Below are 16,937 nucleotides of genomic sequence, written 5' to 3' on the forward strand. Positions count from 1 at the left end.
TTTAATTACAGAAAATAAAAATACAGAATTTAAAATTACCAAAATGTAAAAGTCCCAGAAAATAAAATGAACAAAAATAAATGTTATAGAATGTAAAATAATAAGAATGTATATCAGTAGAACGTAAAAATCCAGCAAGTAATATTGCAGAAATTCCGCTGGGTGTATAATTCCAGAATGGAATATAATAAAACACAATTTTAAAGATCCATAAAAATGTTTGCATAAAATATTTTACCTGAAAATTATATATTAGAAAATAGAAAGAAAGTAGAACACCAGAAAGATAGGGGCAGATTACGGTTGTACCACTTGTACCACAGATTATATTGTGGTTGCACCTTTGGGCAGATTTTTCGGATTGATAAGAGAAATAATTTTCAAAAATATAAAAAATTAAAAAATACCAGGAGGCGGAAATATTAATAAAATAAAGTACAAACTTCTAAAATCTCAGTTATATTGGTGTGCATTTTCTGTTTATGCATTTATCACACTGAACTGAATATATTATTTATTTTGATTTGATGACTTATTGGTACTTGGTAGCATAGGTCGTAGGCTATCTGGCTATATGATGGTAGAATGGATGCTTAAAAGGTACTACAGACTGTAGTCTACAATAGCAATACTGCAGCTAGCTGGTGTTATTACTTATTGTCTAATGCAGTCTGCGGACTCTGGTACTGCCTTGATGACATACCCATAGGCAATATAATAATGAGTGCACATGTCAATTATTTTATAAAACAATTTTAAATACGTTGATTGAAGTCTGCGTGCCCCGTAAAATGTAGGTCAATTTAGTAATATTTAGTTGAAAATGAGCCCTTTAGAGCTGGTTAAAGTACTAAATCTCAGTGAGCTGATATAGTAATATACTGATATCCCTAACCGGCGCAGGACTTACCTTGAAAAATAGATACCTATGTGGCTAGGTATCAACTGAGAACTTAAAATCATTAGAAATTCTCAAGTATTTACAAGAAATTCTAAAACGTTTATTCCTAACTAATGAATATTTTTTATAATTGTGTTAATGTGTTTAACTTAACACTTACGTTTTACCTATATTAAAATTAAATAGGTATAGTAATGTTAATTATTAACTAAAAGATGTCGCTTTCTAAAGTCTTAACTCTTTTACAGAACTGTTTGATTACTTTACTTACTTTTTTTATAACTAGTAACTAGCTGCCCGTGTGCCTCGGTGTGAGTGTGCCTCGGTGTGAGTGTGCTTCGCTGTGAGTGTGCCTCGCTGTGAGTGTGCATCGCTGTGAGTGTGCATCGCTGTGAGTATGCCTCGCTGTGACTGTGCCTCGCTGTGAGTGTGCATCGCTGTGAGTGTGCCTCGCTGTGAGTGTGCCTCGCTTTGAGTGAAACTCGCTGTAAGTGAATACCCTAGGACGGATGGAAGAGCTTGAAAGCGGAAAGTTTTCAAAAAAAGAAAGATTTGGCGGTAATAAGTCCGCGGTGTTGGTACCACTGATTAGTAATACTGCGAGTCTTCTATCGGGATGATGATAAGTTGTCGATTGTTTGGCGGTATTCTTTCGAATGTGAAAAGTTTTTGAAAGTCGAGATTGAGACGTAGACTTTTGAGTGTCTAGCTATCAGCCCTCTACCGGTGTAAATCGATAACCGGCTGCGGAATCCGCCTACGGCGGATTGTCTGACCTCCTGGCGTCGAAAGTAGGAAAAAATGTTATAGTCGAATGTCGTCTTTTGAGCGTTGAATAATCAGTAATCACTCGTGAAAATAAATTTATATGCAACTACTATGCCTACCAGGTAGGCAATCCGACTGCGTCGGATCGCGGACCCCGTCGGCGCAATAAGTGAAATCAAAATGTTGTATGAACTCAACTTTCAAAAAGCTTTAAGGAAAACCAAACCAGCCAGGTAGGCGATCCGCCTACGTCGGATCGCAGACAATGTCGGCGCAATCAGTGAAATAAGAACTTTTCTCTAACCCCCGTTTCGATAAAATACTAACATCAGCCAATACACTCGTTAATATTATATATTATTATTAAATATAATACACGTGATTAAATTTGCAATGTATCGTGTTAAAAAAATTAAATATTACATACAATCGCATGTATTTTATTAGGTAGATATTATATAAAACATTAGAAATATAATTTATTTAATTATTTAATGTTTATTACATAATCGGTGTAACAATAATTTGTGTACAGATGAGGAGAGTATGAGTTTTACACATATAATACACTTATAACATATCATGTTTGTAACGTTTAAGTCCACCAGAACATTGTCAATGTACAATTATTATGATAAAAAAAAAAAAATATAAGTAATATCATTTATGTTTAAAATTATTTTACTATTATTGTAATGTATTCGATTCTTTTTTTTTTAATAATTTTAATTATATTTGATACCTACTCACATTTTTTTTCATAGTACATACACAAACACACGCACAAATATATTTATACGATTTCCTACTTATATATTGTGGACGTATATTAAATTATATGTATATAGTTAAACCTATTAATATCGTTAAACGTAACGTGTTTTTAAATATTTTATTATTATGTATGTATAACAGACTTAACTATAACGTACAAAAAACGAAATATGTGTGATATATAATAAAGTCGTAGGAAATTTACCGACGAATAAACCTTCCGTTATATCAGTACACCGCTATCGACAGATCACTGGACTCTCGACGACGGCAATGAGCACACGCGTAAAATAAAATCGTACGTAAAACCAATATAATGAGGTTATTTATTATTAAGTCATAATAATTCAACGATCTATGACGGAAAAAAAAAATGTCGAAATTTTAAAATATAAAATCGCGTAATAAAAAAAATCGAAAAAAAGTGCAAAAAATGTGGGCGGCCGTGTCAATCAAAGCGCCGCCGGAATTACCGCCGGAGCGGGATTCGTTCTCGTAACACCTGCCTAATCCTAAGTCCTATCCTAACGCCTAAACCTATCGACTACAGTCCGAGTCGAAGACCGACGTCGAATCTCGAGCACTTGAGCCGTTTCCGAGCCGCGACGAATCGGGCGTCTAGCACCGTTTTTTACCCACGAAATCCGTACGATTCGACTCTAAACGCGTTTTTTTATTTGTTCGCGACATCGTAATGTTTTCAATCACATTTAGCATAACATATATATTTTATTTTATCCAAAGAATTAATTCCCACGTCATATTAAAAAAAGAAAATTATATAAATCATACAACGTATTACAAAACGTGATATGCGTATTAGCACGCAAAAATCGTAATCGAGAGATCGGTCAACGCGATCGCGACCCCGAGAAAACGAACTAAAACGACGCGGTAAAAACATCGCGGGACGGCGGTGTGATAAGAGCGGGCTTCGATAACGGCGGAAGGGCGATAAGAATCGTAATTTTCCGATTGGCTCTCCGCTAAAGTACCGGCAGCGCTCAAGAGGACAAAAGAAGAACCGCTTCACGTTTTATTATATTAGACTAGCTGCCCGTGTGCCTCGGTGTGAGTGTGCCTCGGTGTGAGTGTGCCTCGCTGTGAGTGTGCCTCGCTGTGAGTGTGCATCGCTGTGAGTGTGCCTCGCTGTGAGTGTGCCTCGCTTTGAGTAAAACTCGCTGTAAGTGAATACCCTAGGACGGATGGAAGAGCTTGAAAGCGGAAAGTTTTCAAAAAAAGAAAGATTTGGCGGTAATAAGTCCGCGGTGTTGGTACCACTGATTAGTAATACTGCGAGTCTTCTATCGGGATGATGATAAGTCGTCGATTGTTTGGCGGTATTCTTTCGAATGTGAAAAGTTTTTGAAAGTCGAGATTGAGACGTAGACTTTTGAGTGTCTAGCTATCAGCCCTCTACCGGTGTAAATCGATAACCGGCCGCGGAATCCGCCTACGGCGGATTGTCTGACCTCCTGGCGTCGAAAGCAGGAAAAAATGTTATAGTCGAATGTCGTCTTTTGAGCGTTGAATAATCAGTAATCACTCGTGAAAATAAATTTATATGCAACTACTATGCCTACCAGGTGGGCAATCCGACTGCGTCGGATCGCGGACCCCGTCGGCGCAATAAGTGAAATCAAAATGTTGTATGAACTCAACTTTCAAAAAGCTTTAAGGAAAACCAAACCAGCCAGGTAGGCGATCCGCCTACGTCGGATCGCAGACAATGTCGGCGCAATCGGTGAAATAAGAACTTTTCTCTAACCCCCGTTTCGATAAAATACTAACATCAGCCAATACACTCGTTAATATTATATATTATTATTAAATATAATACACGCGATTAAATTTGCAACGTATCGTGTTAAAAAAATTAAATATTGCATACAATCCCATGTATTTTATTAGGTAGATATTATATAAAACATTAGAAATATAATTTATTTAATTATTTAATGTTTATTACACAATCGGTGTAACAATAATTTGTGTACAGATGAGGAGAGTATGAGTTTTACACATATAATACACTTATAACATATCACGTTTGTAACGTTTAAGTCCACCAGAACATCGTCAATGTACAATTATTATGATAAAAAAAAAAAAATATAAGTAATATCATTTATGTTTAAAATTATTTTACTATTATTGTAATGTATTCGATTCTTTTTTTTTTAATAATTTTAATTATATTTGATACCTACTCACATTTTTTTTCATAGTACATACACAAACACACGCACAAATATATTTATACGATTTCCTACTTATATATTGTGGACGTATATCAAATTATATGTATATAGTTAAACCTATTAATATCGTTAAACGTGACGTGTTTTTAAATATTTTATTATTATGTATGTATAACAGACTTAACTATAACGTACAAAAAACGAAATACGTGTGATATATAATAAAGTCGTAGGAAATTTACCGACGAATAAACCTTCCGTTATATCAGTACACCGCTATCGACAGATCACTGTACTCTGAGGTTATGAGGTTATTTATTATTAAGTCATAATAATTCAACGATCTACGACGGAAAAAAAAAAATGTCGAAATTTTAAAATATAAAATCGCGTAATAAAAAAAATCGAAAAAAAGTGCAAAAAATGTGGGCGGCCGTGTGAATCAAAGCGCCGCCGGAAATACCGCCCGGAGCGGGATTCGTTCTCGTCACACCTGCCTAATCCTGTATCCTATCCTAACGCCTAAACCTATCGACTACAGTTCGAGTTGAAAACCGACGTCGAATCTCGAGCACTTGAGCCGTTTCCGAGCCGCGACGAATCGGGCGTCTAGCACCGTTTTACCCACGAAATCCGTACGATTCGACTCTAAACGCGTTTTTTTATTTCTTCGCCCACGACGTCCGCCGAGACATCGTAATTTTTTTAATCACATTTAGCGTAATATGTATAAAACATGATTTATTATTCAAAAAAATAACTCAAAGGCCGTGAAATCGTATTCGGGAGATCGGTCAACGCGATCGCGACCCGGAGAAAACAAACGCGTAAAAAGAGAGCACACCGAAGACGCGAAAAACACGTCGAGACCGCACGAACGGCTACTCAAAAGTCGAAATTTTCGGAAAAAAAAAAAATGATAGGCATTAAAATATCGCGGGAGCACGATACCGGACGGCGGTGATAAGAGCGGGCTTCGGGAGTCGCGCGGCCGTCGGCACGGGCGACGGCGGCGACGGGTGAAGCCGTCGGCGATAATAACAGCGAAAAGGCGATAAGGTCGGAATTTTGTGATTGGCTCTCCGCTAAAGTACCGGCAGCGCTCCGGAGGACAACGAACGAACTCCTTCACGTTTTATTATATTAGAAGATTTCATAACTATAAATTAATAGATAACTACAATAATATTATTAAGTATTAAGCATTATATTATCATGTGTGTTTAGAATTAACCTTAACAATGAGTATACCTATAATAACAACCAAGGTTTTATCTCTTGTTTTATTTACCTGTATCTAACCTATCAAATATTCAAACATAAATAATAATAATAATAATAATTTTATTTGTATTATTATTATTTTTTTTTTATAGTAAAAACAACTATGCTAAAAAATGATCGTTTTATCTTTAATTCTTTTAATTATCTAGTTATTGTATTATAATATGAAAATAACCAGTGATTGAGCGTTAACCTATATTTTATTATAAATAATCATTACAATCTTTGTAAATAAAATGAACAATATTTTTTGGCCTGATGGGCGCCCTTGTTATACGAGATACGTTTTTACTATAATTGCTGCAGGTACCAGGTAGAAATTATAAGACTAATTATGTTATATCGTTGTTGGAAACGTAAAATGTACATAATGCATATTATTATTATTATATCGGTCACCCTCTAAACAAGTACAATCCCACCCGCCACAGATAGTTTATATTATCAAATGTGTGCGCGTGTTGCGAACTATAATAACTATTTATATTTTGTAATATCCACAAAAGTATATTAAATATTTATGTAAAATTAGAAATATTATGATGTTAATATTTGTATTGTACACGAGTGTCCAGTGTCGACTGTCGAATACACGACGGACATTCAGGAAAGTCATAGTGGAGTAGTGGAGTAATTTAAAATTTCCCTCTTATAATTTTTAAGGTGAAAACAACTGGCTTGCTATATAGTAAATTTATTTTTCCAAAACGCATAGTACCTTATTATAAACTAATAAAATATATATTTATCGATAAACAACTACTTTTTTGTTCCACAGAAAACAAATTGCTTTCCGAAAATAATTAGTCGTGTAATGTGAGCGAAACCCTCTACACGTGATTGACAACAAAGTTATTCATGTATATAAAAAAAATTATTTATGTTAAACAATATCGTACCTAATCGTTGACCATTCTTAAAGGAAAAACAATTTATAATATAACATTTTATATCTATATGGCATACAGACCATTATTTTTTTTTATATTAAATAATTATATACTAATATACTTATTATTATATATTTATTTCTCCTTAAATTATTAATTGTATGATAAAATATACCAAATGAGCAAATATTTTTACGCGCGAATAGCGGTGTTCAAATTATATTAAAGTGAAAAACCATTTATTGGCATTACAGCTACATCAAAACAAGATTGAACATTTTTAATTATTTTATCTAACGCATTGGCAGTTTTTGCTTACTTAGAACTTAGCATACAGTATGTTCTAAAAATGTATCTAGACCCTAAAAATAATACATGGGTTTCAAAAAAAAAAATCTGAGCTATAACATCATATATCGCTATATCTACTCAATAACTAGTCTATAGAAGTATAGAATAAAAAAACAAACTTAATATATTTAATATTTATAGATATAAACTATAAAGTAAGTTTTGTTTTACAGATTCTTAATATTAGTTTGTTATTCTTATAGGTATATCGTATATACTATATGTATATATACCTACTTATTCAAGTGATTTAGTTTTAAGAAAATTATGATATTAATTTATTATAAGTATAACCCACGGCTGTGGGCTGCGACGGTAGTGAGAATCGGTTACGCATAAGCGAACATTTGGTTGCATTTTTATTATCTTTTATTAAACATATCAATTATCAATATGACAATATCTGTGGTTCAACGCCTGACTGATGATTGTTGTAGCTTGCGCCACTAGATGGCGCCTTAGATTATCAAATCAATCGCAGACTAGCAGGTATATTATATTTATTTTATATTTTGTAAACACACAAACATGGAGTGTGTTTTTTTCCCGACAAAAGTACAATTAAATACGTTTTACGAGTGTAAGTTTCGCCGACACCATCAGATATTTTGATTCTGATGAGTTGAGACCTTGAGACGATTTCGACGCATTTCGTCATCAAGAAGGTTTCCAACCGGCAGTTCAAAATTTGGAAATATCCATCATGCTACAAAACTTCAGCCCTGTTGTACAAACACTATTTGGCACTTTGTTCACATGGGGCTTAACGGCAGTCGGGTCCAGTTTAATCCTAGTATTCAGTGGTACACAAGTAAATATGGGTTCTTAACTTTTTGTACATTTTCCCTTAATACTGCAACTTTACATGTAGAATATAGTTTTAAATTTTTGATTAATGACTAATTTGTGACTATTTCAGAGGAAGTTACTGGATGGGAGCTTGGGATTTTCAAGTGGTGTGATGATAGCTGCATCGTATTGGTCGCTGTTGGCACCAGCAATTGAACTAGCTGGACAAGACAGTACCTATGGAAATGATGGACAGTTTTCATTTATACCTGCGCTTGTTGGTTTTGTATTTGGTGCATTTTTTGTGTATTTATCAGACTTATTCATATCATTGTATGAAATGGACGTACTTAATATTTTGATACCAGGTAAATATATATTCATATTTCTATATTATGTCTAAAGTGTATACTGAAACTGATTGAACATTTGCTATATTTAAGTACTACATATAATTAAAAATAATTCATTAAATATTTATATTTAACAAGTGGATTTCCTGTAATAATACATCTGATATTAAGTATTCATAGTCACTTTATATTATACTAACTTATTAATAAGTATACTTAATTGTAATGTAGTATTTTGTTTCACATAATTAATATATTTTTACTTTTTTCTATTGTTAGAAGCAAATCAGTGTTCAAAAAAGAAGTTTAAATGTGATTCTGATACACAGAATACTTATTATAAAAATAACCAACAATCAATTGGCATAACAGATGGTAAAAATTGTAATTAAATAATTGTTTACTAAAAACAAAAACAATTTATTTCATATTTAAATACTAACTAGATGTTTTTAAATTAAAAATATTTTATGTCGTTATACATTTATGAAACTAATAGCGTATATTTACTGGATATTTATTTTATGTTGACTAAAAAACAAATCATTATAAAGTAAACAATTAACAATAAACAATTTTCTATGTTAACATCTTCACAGGAATTAAAATTAGAATAAATATTAATACTTTTTTCTCATAAAATTTTAATTCTAATTTAAAAAACTTAAATTATATAAAAAATGTATGCCCAATATATTTTATATTTATGTTTTTACTTAATTTATCAACAATAAAAATTAACATACATAATACATTATTTATACAATTTTAATCTGATCAAATTTATCTCTTTTAAGTATGTTTGTGATAAAGATGAAGAGTAATACAATATTGATTATTCTAAAACAAATTAATAAAAAAAACTACAAATGGGTACATTCAAATAAAATACAAGCACAAATATTATTGATTTGATATTCAATTCAACAAACAAAATTAATAAAAAGTTTAGTTATATTTATTCAACAATATTTTCTAATTAAATCAAATATTTTTAAATAGTTCTTGTCATTAATTTCAAATTTGGAATGAACAACTTCATAGCCTAAAAATTTAAACACTTATTTAGTATTATGATATATTTTACATACAATTGTTTTTGTTACCAATTTATCATATTTTATACTTATGTCTTAGAAATTGTTTGTTTTATTTATAGAGATTTCAGATGCACGGCAGCGATGCTATAAATCTACACATCCTCCTCCAGAATATACTGAAATAGAATGTGATAGTGATGTGAAAGCATGTAGTTGGAAACGTATACTATTACTCATAATTGCTATCACTGTGCATAACATCCCTGAGGGTTTGGCTGTTGGTATAGCATTTGGGGCCGTTGATTCATCGCCTTCTTCCACATTTAATAGTGCTAGGTAAGTGAGCTTACAATACTACAATATTATAAACAAATATTTTTTGTCTAAAACTTAATACTGTTGCATTAAATATATCATTTGTTGGACAAAATATAAAATGAATGAATTAAGTAAGTTAAACGGTTTAAAACAATGACATTTAAGTTCATAAATATATAACAAGAATTAAAAACTAATGTCTACTGTAGCGGTTATCAAACTTTTAAACTGTGAATTTTCATAACATATACACTATACTAATGTAACACTATACACTAATACAAAATATTATTTTATTTAATCAAGGGAGGCGCAATTCAATTTTTTTTTATTTTTGTAAATCTATGAACCAAGAGTTTTAATACTGCTGGTCTAATATATCATTATTTTGTTTTAGACATGAATAATAATCTGATATTTTTATGAATGAAAATATCTATTTTTTCAATATTAGACTTTAAATTCTTATCATTGATTATTTAGCAACTATTTATTATGTTAATTTAATACATTGTACATACATGAAATATTAAATACATAGTAAAATGTATTGTATTTATTGAAAAAAACATTCTGTTTTTACTAAACGTTAACCATTGACATGATGGTCATATAAAAGCATTAAGCATAGTTATATTCGATGCTGGAACAAGTATTATGAATGTTTTTTATTACTATAGAAAATAATATGAATATTAACAAATATTAATATTAAGTTTAAACCAATATTTTAAAGCTAAAATTAGTATATACCAGTTTTAATTGATTCTGTAGTATAAACACTAAATTGTAAAGTAGAATTTTATTCTCATTTCTCAATGATCTCTTGATTTAAAGTTAATATACACGTATAATTAATAATTAATTATACCATCTGATTATTATAATTTGAATAAATGAGTCATACAAAGGTCAATTTCTTGATTAGTTTTTATTTCAATATAAAATGATACTATAATATTATAAGATATTAGTACAGTATTAATTCTTTGTGAATCAATATAGTTACTTAACCTGTTAAGCTGAAAATAAAATAAGTTGTAAGTTGTGTTTCTTAAACACTTTTAGTGTAAATTGTAGCTTGTTTAGTTTTTATGTATTAGTAAAATGTTACTGAAGTAGGTAATTTTCAGTGATACCTAGCTAAATTGTGGCCTTTAAGGAAACACAAATGTGAAGTGTACAAGTGCAACCAATATTTTTAACTTTAATTTTTTAGACAGTTAATGTTTTTAATGTAAATGTTACACATTTTTAAGTAAAAAAAAATCATTAATTAAAATTTAAGTATGAAGAATTGAGAAAAATTAATACAATTTAATAATAATTAAAAATAAATATCAATCTAACTTAGGAAGTTAGGAGATAAATGAGATTAAAGATAAACTGGCTTGGAAAAGAGGGATCAAAGATGTAATAACTAAAAAATCTTGGTAATGCGTACTCAAAAACAAGGAGTATGGAAAAAAATTAACAGAGTTTGAGAGGAAATGATCATAGGTTTTGTCATGGATGGGAATACCAAAACAAGTGGATCTTTTGATAATGGTGTGTTTTTAAATCGTTTTTCATTCACTATACTAAGTAGCAAATAATATGTATTTTGTAATTGTTGATAAATAGTTTTTGATTCAATGTATTTGTATATTTATTATTTATTTATTTTTTATTGGGTATCAAAAATTTGAAAAACTTGTTACATTTTACTTTGATTCAGACATTCAAATCGTTATTGCTAGACTAAAATTATAGCAGGCATAGGCGTAACTTGGCGGGGCAACTGCCCCCACGACCAAAAACTAGTGGGGGCATTGCTCCCACCAACTGAATTTATTATTGGTTAATTGCAGGCTATTCTGAGGCACATAGCACACTCGTACCTAATATTATGTTGATTTGTTACACATATACAGCTAAATACAATAGTATATTAATATTTCTTTTGTGGCATAAATTATAAAGCCGTGGTAAGGGGACATAAACATTTAAAATTTTTAGAACACATCTATAATATAATGTACATAGTGTCCATGGCTTATAGATACCAATACTATGGTTTATGTAAAGGTTCTTTGGTTACAAATTTTTTTTATCAATTAATTCCTATGAGTTCGGCTTCATCAGACGATCAGAGCATTTTCATTGTTATGCCATCTTAAAACTTATACTTGAAATAGTATTGGCCATAAAAGGCAAAAGGATTTGGTTTTATTATATATAGAAAAAAAACTTGAACCAAATTTTGATATAATTATAGACCAATTTCGATGCATAATCAACAATCCGAGAAAGGCAATTGCAACTAAAATAATTTTGGCAAATGGCATCAAATATATGTTTTAATGTTTATTGATACAATTATTATTATTATTTTATCGATATTTAATATTCTTGTACTGTGGGCACCAATTAATTTGGGCAAAATGGTCTGGTTCCTGCAATACAAATGTATATTAACAAAGTTAAAAAAAAACCGCGTAATATGGGCAATTTTTATTTTATCATAGTGTTAAAATATGCACATTACACATAATATGTATTTAAAAACGACTGATTGGGTTCCATCGTATCTATGACTATGAGATTGTGTTTATCGAAAGTTATAAAAAACATTACTATTGAAATCTAAAAACCCCTTTCTGCATATGGTACCAAAAATGGTACAAATTAGTTTTTCATAGTTTTTATTGTTGAAAATAAAATTACGATGTTACTGCATATTTTATAAAACGGTAAAATAAACTTATTATTTTAAACCTTTCAACTTTTTATAACACAGACAATAAATTGTACCTAATAATAAAACAGTTTTGAGCATATACCTAATATTATACTTTGAAGATTATGTGTAATACAAATTAAATGTAGACTGTTATATATTAATAATTGCAATATCAACTAAAGTAATTTAAATAATTAATAAATTTACAAAATATTGAAAATATAGTATGATTTATAACTTAACATTTTTCATCCAATCAATCGTTTTTTCAATACTTCACTGATCTCCCCAATTTCGTTAATTTAAATATCGTCTAAAGAAGCCAATGTCCGTTTTTTAACGGCCATTAACATAAATTCTTCCATATTGTCGTTATTTATTGTATTTCTTAGCCGATTTTTGATGTATTTTAGTGTGGAGAATGACCTCTCGCATGCCACTTGCGTAACTGGTAAAGTTAATAGATACTTGTATGCCAAACATTAATGTTCATACGCAATACTATATGAATTATACTTAATTAATAATTTCAAACAGCAACAAACACAGTTTTTACATGACATACAATTTGAAACACTAATGATTTCATTATCTTCTTGTCTTCTTGATCATCTTCAGTGTCATAAAAATTGTCAATCTTGTATACATCATCGATCGACTTTTTTAAGTTATCCCAATTATTAGCAAAATTGATTAACTCTCATCAACATTTTCACATACTGTGAATCTAATTAAATTTTTGGAAATTGTTTTCAAAACTTTTTCTGGTAAACCTTTTTTAACACTATCGAAGTTTACAGGGGATAGAAGCGACAAATCCATATATAGTGGGCTGTTATTCACGAATCTTGAAGGCACGCTTTCAATTATTTTATATTTTTATCTATTACATGATTATGGATTTCCACAGAAAATTTTTGTTTAGCATCATTGATTGGGTGATCTTCCGAGTGTTCGTTAACCATTCGTTTCTTTTTCTTAGTTGCTTAATCTCAAATTTTCGTACGATAAATAAATCGTATGATGAAATATCGCTCGTATGTAACGGCCTTAAGTCAGCCTAAGTACTATACAACTCTGGTAGGTACTCATAACTCATAAGTATAGTAAACTAAAAAGTAAAAACTTACTAAACACTGCACACTGCATTATTAGTATCAATCAAAGGAACCTTTTTTTCATATTTTCATATTATTATTATATGTTAAAAAAATATAATAATAATAAAAATAAATATGGACATAAGCAATCGGGCCGGGCCACTGGGAAACGTCCCGGTGTCCCGCCGTGCTAGTCCGCCCCTGCCCACTTTATGTTACAATAACAACTTGATACTAATGATACTACTAATATTAGGTAAAAAAAATACAACCTTGTAAAACTTTTTGTCCGGAATATCTTAAAAATAAGTATTTATAAATATATCATAAATTCATAAACTCATTTTGTGTCCAAACTAACCCTTAATCAACTTTCAGGGGTAGTTTCACTTGAATATTTTATAATAATCCTATATATTAATCCTGGTGTTTTTTTACAATAAGTACATTTTTTTCGGAAAATAAAATAAAAATTCATGCAGAAAGGGATTTTGTTGACTTTTTGATATTGTAGGTATGTATTTTTTTTTTTTTTTTTTAACTAATTTCAGTTTTTATTAGCAACCGCTTAATGTGGGCAAACAGGGCTGGACCCAACGTGCCCACATTAAGCGGAATCCACTGTATTTAAAAAAAGTTGTTTTCTATAAAGTTTCTTTGTAATTTTAATATAAATATAAGCATTAATTATGGTTTAAAAAAGTGGTAATTTTGTTATTATTTGGAAAAAACGTATAGTATATATAAAAAAATGTTTGCTTAAAATGAGTAAAATGAAAAAATGGTTGTAAAAATGATAAAACAGTTTTATTATACAAATTAAATTTAAATAAGATTATGAAAATGTGTAGAGATAAGTACGCAAAAATAATTTTTGCTGCCCCCACGTGAATAAAGTCCAAGTTACGCCTATGATAGGGAACACTAGGATAATTGTTAATTTCTTAAAATAACTTTAAATGATTTTTATTGGTTGTGTTCAATATTTATCAAGTATTTAAAATTTACAAAAGGGTGTATTTATTTTATAAAAGACAATTAAAATATTAAAAATATAAGGCAGTAAAAATATTATTTATTAAGTTTAATGTATATTCTATTATTATTTTAGTGTTGGAGTGAGGGCTACGACCATCACACAACACACTTTACAATCAATTTTTCTATCCATCTTTGTTAAAAAAAATTCCATGAACGCTACTAGAAATGATTGTCAATTTTATACACTTAAATTAACTGGTAATTAATATTATAATACGAGTAATATGACACCATAGCATAGCTTATTATAATTTGGAAAAACAAACAAAAAGTTAATGAAAAACCCAATTTTTTCGCAAATTCGATTTTTTTTTATGTAACTCGAAAAATAATAGCTGTAAATACTTGAAATTTTCACCAAATATTTATATTTTATATCATCGTTTTTTATTTAAAATAAAATTTTCAAAGTATTTCGACCATTTTATGCTATTTATAGGTATACAATTTTTTTAATTTTTTTAGTTTTTTTTATAAATGTTTAAACATTATTTGCTGGATAGAAATGCTTAAAACTGTAGTACATAATAACTCCTCATAAGTTGTTAATTTTTTATTTTTAAGAAAATCTATAGGCACATTAGGCACAATTTTTTTTTATACGCGTAGATAAAATTTTTATAAAATTTATAAAAATGCTGAAAATTACTTTCCGCATTTAATTGATTTTTGTGTACAATGATATCAATTAATTCAAATTTAACACACCTATAAAGTGACACAATCGTACTCGTTAACATATTATAATATGTTATTATTTTACATCTTTTAACATTATTTCTCAATTAAATCTACATTGTAGATTCTACAACATACTGTGGCCGCATAATCAATAGGAGAAATAACGATTCCAAGAATTTCTTTTGGTGATAACCAAAACCAATGATTATTATTTTTGTTGTAGCATTTAGATTTATAATGTGTAACACGGTGGGAGGGATTTAAATCTATAATACATGTTAAAGGTATATATATGCGGGTGGTCTGTTCTTGGAAAAAGGGATGCCTTAATATTCCCCCAACGTTTAATCATGTCCAACATACATTTTGTGTTAAATGTTCTAAATACAATCTGCGATTATAGTTGTTTATTTTCTCACGTTTTAATGTTCGCTATAAATTATTTTATTAATTCTTATAAAATATATAATATTAAAGTGATAAGATTTTAACTAAAATAATAATGTTTAGTTTTTGATTCGTAACCAATAAGCAGTAAAACATAATAATGTAATCATTATAATTTTTTGTATATAGATTAGTAATTGAAAAATACCACGGTCCTAATATTTTGTTTATATTTATTATTAATTCTTAATGTAGCATTGTAGCTATTAGGAAGTATTCAACTATTTTTTTTTACTTAACTTAATATACGATTATACATTTAAAATTGTCTTTGTTCGTGTTATGATGAGGCACAACATTCTTCGCAGTATGTTCATTCAATGATACAATTCTCAGAGATCAAAAATCGTAAAAAAAAATGAACCACTCATTCGGTTAACCCATTCAAATATTTCTTAGTCTACAGAATTGCATATAAAGTTAAAAAGCATTTTTTTCATTATTCATATGTGATTGTCTGAAACATTAAAAAGGCAAAACAGGTTTATTGGCGTTTTGTCAGAGCGCCAGCAGGTGCACCTATAGTACCCAAGGTATCCCCTCCATCTGCCTTCTCCCTATCATATGACCCGACTAAGATCCATTATGCGAGTTTTTGTACATATGTGTATATACATGAGTGTGCATATACATATAATATAAATTTGTATGTATATAAATAAAAATAAATATATAAGTATGAATATATATATGCAAGAATGAGTGTGTATGGTACGTACTTAGCTATGCTTGGAATGCCGATTCATACCTCATTTCATCACGTTTTTGACCACCATTTTCTTCCTTTTATTAACTGCCGCGTACTGTTCCTTTTGTCTGTTCTGCTTTCTCCAAATCGTATAAAAAAAAAAAATGAATAATTAATATGGATGATACACTGTGATGTTGGAATGTTCAACACAACAAAATTAAAACAATTTACTAGTTTCTTTAACTTTTTAGTGTCTGACTTTTTTTTGCAAATTGTTACTATTGCTATATTTTTCTTAAAATAAAATAAATTTGTATTCATTTTTATTCATTCATTTCTTTCAGTTCATTCAAAAACAGATTATACATGATGATAATCCATAGAAATATGAAAATTATTATATATTTTTAATATTTATTACTCTAAAATCATAATTTTAATTTAATTGGTATAATTTTACTTCGAAAAATTTAATACTGAAAAGACGTCGTATTCACATGATATTGGTTCACAATAATGTTCACATGTGAATCACATAGCTAATTTACGTATCGGATCCTTATTATAGTTACTACCATTTATATAT

The 16,937-nt window shown here is 29.6% G+C and overlaps 1 protein-coding gene across 2 annotated transcripts in view; it reads left to right on the forward strand.

Annotated features, from left to right (window-relative positions):
* Window positions 1–7,666: 7,666 nt before the first annotated feature.
* LOC132932361 (zinc transporter ZIP11) overlaps window positions 7,667–16,937 on the forward strand; it is a 61,894-nt gene continuing 52,623 nt past the window's right edge. For both annotated transcript variants that reach the window (XM_060998707.1, XM_060998706.1), the window contains exons 1-4: window positions 7,667–7,980; window positions 8,089–8,326; window positions 8,591–8,686; window positions 9,471–9,687. In XM_060998707.1, coding sequence (XP_060854690.1) covers window positions 7,873–7,980; window positions 8,089–8,326; window positions 8,591–8,686; window positions 9,471–9,687 — 659 coding nt within the window. In that variant the 5' untranslated portion in view covers window positions 7,667–7,872. The remainder of the gene's footprint in view (window positions 7,981–8,088; window positions 8,327–8,590; window positions 8,687–9,470; window positions 9,688–16,937) is intronic.

This window comes from Rhopalosiphum padi, chromosome 1 (genome assembly GCF_020882245.1).
Source record: "Rhopalosiphum padi isolate XX-2018 chromosome 1, ASM2088224v1, whole genome shotgun sequence".
NCBI lineage: Eukaryota > Metazoa > Arthropoda > Insecta > Hemiptera > Aphididae > Rhopalosiphum > Rhopalosiphum padi.